The sequence below is a fragment of the Aspergillus aculeatinus genome (assembly GCF_003184765.1).
Source record: "Aspergillus aculeatinus CBS 121060 unplaced genomic scaffold BO66scaffold_1, whole genome shotgun sequence".
Classification (NCBI taxonomy): Eukaryota; Fungi; Ascomycota; class Eurotiomycetes; order Eurotiales; family Aspergillaceae; genus Aspergillus; species Aspergillus aculeatinus.
This window is the reverse complement of record NW_020291470.1, coordinates 579,991-587,881: the sequence shown is the minus strand read 5'-3', so window position 1 is coordinate 587,881 and position 7,891 is coordinate 579,991. Positions and strand designations below refer to the sequence as shown.

The 7,891-nt window shown below is 51.1% G+C and overlaps 2 protein-coding genes across 2 annotated transcripts; both read right to left on the bottom strand.

The window, feature by feature from the left end:
- Positions 1–2,254: 2,254 nt before the first annotated feature.
- CweA (putative GPI anchored protein) lies at positions 2,255–3,725 on the bottom strand. The gene has a single exon (XM_025651624.1). It carries the CDS (start codon positions 3,613–3,615, stop codon positions 2,491–2,493), a length of 1,125 nt encoding a protein of 374 aa, XP_025509130.1. The 5' UTR covers positions 3,616–3,725; the 3' UTR covers positions 2,255–2,490.
- A 1,411-nt stretch (positions 3,726–5,136) lies between these two features.
- On the bottom strand, positions 5,137–5,848 carry BO66DRAFT_5133 (uncharacterized protein). Its single transcript, XM_025653360.1, has one exon. The coding sequence runs from the start codon at positions 5,736–5,738 to the stop codon at positions 5,226–5,228; it is 513 nt and encodes a 170-aa protein (XP_025509129.1). The 5' UTR covers positions 5,739–5,848; the 3' UTR covers positions 5,137–5,225.
- Positions 5,849–7,891: the final 2,043 nt, after the last annotated feature.

Below are 7,891 nucleotides of genomic sequence, written 5' to 3'. Positions count from 1 at the left end.
GGCGGGTCTAGACAGAGAGAGGGAGAGTGGGTGGAAGAGGGAGAGCAAGAACTGCGCGACCCAGACCTGATCCCCTGATTCCGTCTTTTCCCTTGTCAATAACAACAACAAGCCTCTTCTCCCTTCGAAATCACATGATAGGAATCTGGCCTCAACTTTGACAGACTGCAGGCTACGATTAATTCATTTTGAGATCTTCCCAGACTGGTTTTCTCCGGTCGATGCATGCGTCTCGGGCCGAGTTTCTAGACCCCAAGAGATACAGGCCGTCGGTTTGGGTCAGTCTACGGTCTTGTCCAGATCACATAGTTAGGGATTGCCCCATTTGGTGCTTACTATGCGAACACCACCGCCAGAGCTTTGCATGTTGATCTCTCCTTTCCGTTTTCCTTCTTCACAATGGAGACGCCGAAATGCGCTCGTTGGAGCCGCACAGCAAGAGGCTCCTGGTCGCCGGGAACCACGGGTTTCATCCATGGGCAGGCTTTCTGTCGTACAGTGAGACTTGCTCGTGATCAGATGGGAAGAGAAGATTAGTGTTCTTCTCTGACATGGTTGAGATACTTGTTTTGGCTTTAGCGCATGAGAAAGCATTCGTCATATACGGAGTACGAACTGCAGTTGCGCCCGCCGTTGAGTAATTACTATGTAGTAGTTAGAGGAGGGAACAGGGGTAGCAGAAGAGAGCAGAAGGTACTAAAGAATTAGTTAGTTCCTGGATAGTTTGGTTGATTGTTGGTTAGTGCTTCAAGCAGGCAGCCGGCATCTAGAAAGAGTTGCTTGCGTGCTAGACTCACTACTAAGGTTGACTAGCCTCGGAGCGTGTTGAGTGTTGGTGGGATTTAATCTTGTCATCAACTGTCGAGTCATGCCGCCACGGATAACGCGGGGTTCATTCCAGGTTCCGAGCGTTTGTTTCGCAGGGTGTGTCGGGGAGCCAGGACCCAGATCGACCATCTGTTCAATTGATTTTGATTTTTGATTTTTATTGTTCTCTTCGCGTCTCCCCCTTATCGCACGAGACCATCCCATCCGGGCTAGACTTGGACAACAAAACAACTGGAGTTGGCTGAATTGGTGAATGACGAGGATAGTAATTTCGATATTGCGATAGTACTAATCAACTAATGCATTGTTAGCTGCTGAATCAGCCACGTCCCGTTGGCCTCGGCACACGCACTTTCCTCCACGTTCGCATCCGTCGTGGCGGTTGTTTGCGTAGAATTAAATGGAGCTGCAATCGGCATCTCCTTGCTTGCATATCTCACTCTCCGATGGCAGGCCACTCGCACGCAGTCAGTCGGCTGTTGCAGCAAGCAGCCGCTCCGGAGATTCAGAGAGGCTAGAGAGACAGAGGCAGTGATTGATTCATGGTCGTGTTGATTAATCTAGTACCCCGTACTCCGTGCTATCATCATCATCATGTGCCATCACTACCTATCTCTAGAGTACAGTACGTACAGTACTCGTAGTCAACTTGACGACACCACACTTCCCCGGGGAGATCGGGAATCACTGGGCAATGTTTTTTAGTCCTTGGTCTCTAATATCAAGTCGCGTGTTGTGTTCATCTCGAACTGCCGGGTCGCGCTCGAGCTTCTGGCACGCTCGTTGGACAGTGGATAACTAACTACCTACCTTACTGTAACTACTAGTAAACCACCTTAATAGTGCATGATAATAATTTACCTACTCCGTACTTTCCGTACCAAAGTCCCTCACTGAACGGACGGGGTGAGTGAGTGAACAGTCGTCCTCCAGCCAGAGTCCAAGGGACTTCCGATTGTCCATCATTTGCAAACTCCTGGAACGGAAGCAGACTGGATCCGTGGAAGAAGACGAGAACGAACACTCACTCTCCAGAACTGATCCACCATCGATCGGTATTCTCCCCTCCCCTCCCTCCCTCTGGTCTGTTTCTCTGTTTCTCTCCCTCTCTCTCTCTCTCTCTTTTCGACTACCACCAACACATCGACTTCCCCCCTAAAATCCCAAGGACCGTTCCGGGCTCGATTCATCCATTCATTATTGGCATATTGCTCTTCTTCTTGTCTGGGACGGACAGACGGACGAACTGCCACTCCCTCTCTTTTTCTCGCTTTTCTCTTTTACAGTCCTTGTTCAGTGACTCTCTACGGAGTACTTACCTAACTATCCTTCCTTCCTTCCTTCATCTCTCTCTCTCTCTCCCACCCCAGTCCGTTCAGCCAGTCATCATCATCACTACTATCATTCTCCTTTAAACATCATCATCGCCGCCGTCATTCCAGGTTCACCACCTCCACCATAGCAAGCCTTCTTCGTCTCCAGTTTCTACTTGATATTCAATTTCTTGAGCATAATATGTTTGCAAGTCATTACATGTTTACTCACAACATCCTTTGATCGCTGTTGAGGATCCATTTGACTACTTCATACTTCTTTACTTTGCGACTTACTACTTAGATATTACTACTGCTACTTAACTAGGCACTTCCCCCCCTCTCCCCTTCACTCCAGCCTGCTTTCTTTCTCTTCCTCCCTCTCTCTCTCCCTCTCTCTCTTTTTTTTTTTGCCACGACCGAGCCGTCCTCCGCCACCGACAGCAGCACCAGCACCACCACGACCCCACGCCGGCGCACCACCACGGGCCTTGTGGTGGTGAGGCTTAACCACAGTCTTGTCCACATCAATATCGCGGGAGTGGTCGTCTTGATAGTAGTCGTTGACGGTGGATGAGAACTTGCTGGTGATGGGCAAATCAAAGGTGTTGCCGACATCAACTCCCTCAGGCCCACCGATCACATCGACATTCTCATAATAACCACGTGCCTTGAAGTGACCAGGTCCGTGGTGCTTGGGGTTCACGATGGTGGTATCTCTGTCAATGTCCCGGGAGTGGTCATCAATATACGCGTCGTTGACAACAGACGAGAACTTGCTCGTAATCGGCATATCGAAGGTGTTGCCCGTGTCAATACCCTCAGCGCCGCCGATAACGTCGACATGTTCGTGCTCTCCGCGAGCCTTGAAGTGGCTCGGGGGGTGCGACTTGGGTTTCACAATGGTGGTGTCGATATCGATATCACGCGAGTGGTCATCGACATAGGCATCATTGACCGTGGAGGAGAATTTGCTGGTGATGGGCAGAGCAAATGAATTGCCCGTGTCATCACCGCCGGGTCCTCCGATGACGTCGACGTCTTCGTGCCCACCACGAGCATGGTGGTGCTTGGGATGACCGTGAGGCGGCACCACCTCGACGACATCCTTCTCCAGCTCAAGGGAGTGGTCATCTTCATGGTACGAGTTCTCGTTGTTCGACTCCGCGTGGACTTGCGGCTTCACGTAAGTCGATCCCTCGGACAGTCCGTCGTTGGACTGGATCACTTCCTCTCTGGCCTTGTGGTGGTGAGGGCGACGGCCATGACCCGGCTCGATGACGGTCTTCTTCGCATCAAGGTCGAAAGAGTGGTCGTCCGAGTGGTAGTCGTTCACCTCACTCCGGAACTTGTTGTCGACCGGCAGCGCGGCGTCACTGCCGCGATCTTCGCCCTGCGAGCCCCCGATGACCGAAGTGGCGCGGGCGACAGCAGCCAGGGCCGCGAGTGGGATTCCTGCCTGAAGTCCCTTCATGCTTGTTGCTGTTGGTGTTAATTATAATCGATGGAGATTTCACGTCAAGGTATAAGAAACAAAATACAATACAACCGAAAGTTGAAAGAGTGACTGGGGGCCAAGGCCGGTTGAGGGAGGGGCGTAGTAAAAAAAGATTAAGGAATGAATTAAAAAAGAATTGGTTGTCGACTATTCACGTACGATCGATTCGACCTGCTTCGAACAAGAAGTGCCTAGGTTCGCGGACCCTGTTGCACCTTTTATCATAGATGGCATCATCCTGGCGCCGGCATGCTGCTTCCTCTGCGGCAAACAAACAAATACAAGCAGGGTGTTGTTGTCCTTCTGAGAATGCTGTGAAGAATGGGCAGTCCTCAAAATCCAAGCCAGACCATGTGTTCCCAGGAACCTGAGGGTTCTTCCCTCAGTGGTGGTTCGCTGAATTCCTCATGCTGAATGGCGTATAGAGTCAAGGGATCGGTATGCGCGATCTCCACGCCTGGATGAACATAATAGGTGCGGATATCAAAGATGCCGTCCTGATCCAATGGGAAATCGAACAAAACTTCGCGTTGATCAATGGGATTAGCTCCATCTGGACATGCGAGCGTGATGAAAGTTGGAGAACAACTTGTTGTATGGGAAACGGCCAGGTACGAAAGCTGCAGCGATGTGGGTCCCGTCGCCGGCGTCCGGCATCACTTTCTTCCGCTGCTTCTTTAATAAATCCGGCACTGCCAGCGGCCACCTGAGGACAGTCTGATTCTGCAGACTGATCAATTGGTCTAGACGCAGCTTTTAGCGAGTTTACGAAGTTGAACAAAATACGTGAGAAAACGGCCATTTTTCTTCAAGTGGGTGATATTCAGTACAATCATTATATACCAAAAGTGATGTATCCCGTCATCGACATTCCCCCCTCATCGCCCTCACTGAAGAGGACACAACGAGAAGCGAACTTCCTATCAGGGAGAATTGTTCTCCAGAGCCGATCAGTCCGTAGACCGAAGGCAACACTCGTCGTGGGAAGATGGACGAGGGTCGTGGCAGGCTCTGTTAGCTTTTTTCGATGTAATGAAGAAAAGAAAAAGTTCAGATAGGGAGCGTCGCCAGCACACGGTATTTATGTGGCCTGTGGATCACGTGCTTGAGCTAGGCATCCCTCCCTCGCTAATTGCCAAGCTGTCAGGCACCCACCCGTTTGGCCTGTATGTTCTGTTTGTATTTGATCTTATCCCGTTGTTACAAGCAACAATCTCGCCCCGCATGCGTCGCTAGCAAAAGACCAGAAAGAGCCACCAAACCCTCATTTATGTACAGGAACTCGGAAGAACTCAAAAAAAAGAAGAAGAAGAAGAAGAAAACCCCAACTGAAAAAGCGAAAATGTACATGCAACCCAGTTCCTACCCAGCGAATGCTCTCCAGACTCCAAACTCCCATGCAGTATAGTTACGCTCCGCTGAAATGTGTTGTTTGAGGTGATGACACGGCAAATTGTATCACAACCGAGAATGGTAGGTTGAGGTATCGACGGAGAGGGGCAAGGAGACACTGGTCCTATTCGTGTACTGTACTTAGCATTTGGCGCCTCCCATGAAGCCATAATAGTCAACATACCTGTGTATCCTCAGCCGATTAACTCCTGTCGGTGATCCGACCTCCACACGGCTCCTCCGACAGCGACGGTAATTCCCACCGCGATCGCAATCATGGTTCCCAGGATCACCACGGCAATGACGCCTTTGGCCACGATGCGCTGCTTGCGGCTCAGCCGATTCATGCACCCGCAGTGCCTCTTCGGTTGGCCCCAGAGATTCGACGTCGACTCATGACGGCTGCCCGACTCCAAGGCGGATACGTTGAACATGGGCGGGCTCTCGGGGATGACGGGGGAAATGTAGCGCTGGACGGTGGGCTGGGGTTTCTCACTTTCCACCTTCAGGCGATCGATGTTCACGGATGGGGTGGCATGGCGATAAAAGGGTGAGGAGGGCTTTGCGCCCACACAGGGGTTGTAGTCTCCTGGCTGGAGATCAGGGGAAGAAGCCGCCGCCGCCAGGTGTGCTGGTGTTTCAGAGTCGGCGGGGAGCTCGACCGCGGCGGGATATTTCTCGGCTTCGCACACACTGTGACCTGTCATTTCGCCAGGGTGATTCGTTCGGTTGGGGTCCCTTGGGAGGTGGCGTGGAATATCGGATGCTGTTTTTTGGGGAAGCTTGTTTGGGGCAGATGTTAGGTTGCGACTTTGGGGTCAAAGATAGGAGTGCAGGTGCAGGTCATGAAGATCAGGTTTATCGGTGTGGAGCTCCAGGAGCAGCAACCTAATGATAGTACTTGGTCGCAAAGGACAACGTCTGGGCCCAGGATGTCGTAGGCCGTTCAATGCATGATGGAAGGGGGTAATAGCAGTAAGTCAGTGGTGGCTTCCTGAGGCGTGCAGCGGGTTGCGACTCGGGGCTCGCCATGGCAAGATCCATCCCGATCTTTTGTGTCTTTTCATCGGCGGGAGCTAACGATGACAGTTGGAGAGCTGCAGACAGCATTCCTATTGTTTTCAGTGGGCTGGCCCTGATCCGGCTACTTTGGGTGGCAGTCTGGAGTCACTGGGGCAATCGGAAGTATTTGCATGCTTCTATTTTGGTCGGGACTGGCCGCGTTCGACACCTTGGCCGCCGTTATATGATTGTTTGCATTATCCTTTATCTCGATAAATTTTTATTGCTGGATAGATTCGACTGTAAGCAATTCGCTCTCGATAGAACTTTGAAATAGATGATGAGGAAGTAAACAGAAAGCCCTCATGGTGTGGTGGTAAAGGTTGCCGGGGGGGGTATGTTCCAGAGCGCAAGTTATATATCTCCAAGTTCTACACCACAAACATCAATCTATGATGTATCCGCTCAACCTCCTTACAAACATCAATTATGACATCGGAAACCAAGTTCACAACATGATATAGTTAAATATTATTCGATCTTCCTAATTACCAGGTTCTAATCTCGCCATGCTGTCAAGGTGTGGTGAGCAGACATAGTACTGCGCCTGCACCTAAAAATAACGATACAATACCCGACTTCACTCCCTGCTTGATTACATCTGCACCGAACACCAATTGACCACCTATAGACCGACTCAAATATTGAGAAAAGTATATACACCCAGCAGCATCTCCACCGACGAACAAGCTCACCAAACTACACCAAGCTTCATAAGAGTCCTCATTCCCGTCGCTTGACCCGTAAGCCTGCCCATCGTCCAAGATAGAGAGTCTAGACCTTCAACGCAGCCATCATCGTTGTCAGTCACTAGATCTATAGGAACAAAAGCCCACTCCACACCAAGCCACTCAATCCCCCTCCCACCGCCGGATGATCTCAACGAGCCCCAACTCCACACCACCACTTCCTTCCTCAACCCACTCCGCTGGTTGACTAGGATACACCTCAAGACCACCAGCTCAAGTATGTGTATGCTCGCGGAATGTAGAGCAATCCATCACCAATGAGCGGAGGAACTGAAATGAATTGTTTCCGGCCAGAGGGAGGGGGGGGGGCAAAGGGCAGGGTCCCACTGCACTGCACCCATAAGTTCATCCCTTGATCCCCCCTCGCAACTATCCCGCCCAGCATTCCCCAGCGACTCAACGATCGAAAGGAAACTTGAAATATGAATCAATGTCTCTCTTACCCTCTCTGCCGATTCCCCGTGAGGCTCCTCAGAGAAGAAATGGAATCCAGTAAGTGGTCAGATATTCCCGCAATGGCGTCCTGTAGTCCATGGAAACCGGGCCCTGAGATTCGCTGCCTGAGTCACTTTCCAGCCACCTTCCATCAAATATGATGGCTTCCCCCCCCACTTTTTGCCCTGTTGGCTGAGTCACTTGGGGCAACGGATGTGGAGTTCAACCGCCGACGATCCAGATGTTCTGTCGAGATCTCAGCCTGGCTCGCGTGACCATCTCTTTCCCCAACGTGAGAGTAAGATAGGGTCTAGGAATTGTTCCACCATGCAGGACAAGACCGCTTCACCAGTGACATGGAGCACGCACGAGTAAGATGAATAGTACTAGGTACCCCTAAGAAACCAAGATTGTCCGCGTCGAAGGTCAGTCAATGCACGCCGCGGGCCTTATTTGAAAGTATCATTATACTACACTGGCAGTATCAGTATACGTATACTACACTTCCCGCTCCCTTCCCCAGCAAACATCACCATCAGCCAACTCCATGCACAAAGAACCCAACACGCCCCGGTCCAGAAATAAACCAAGTAAACCACCAAGCCCCCCCCCCC

Coding starts and splice junctions, on each gene's coding strand:
- CweA (XM_025651624.1), bottom strand. CDS start 3,615: ATGAAGGGACTTCAGGCAGGAATCCCACTCGCGGCCCTGGCTGCTGTC.
- BO66DRAFT_5133 (XM_025653360.1), bottom strand. CDS start 5,738: ATGACAGGTCACAGTGTGTGCGAAGCCGAGAAATATCCCGCCGCGGTC.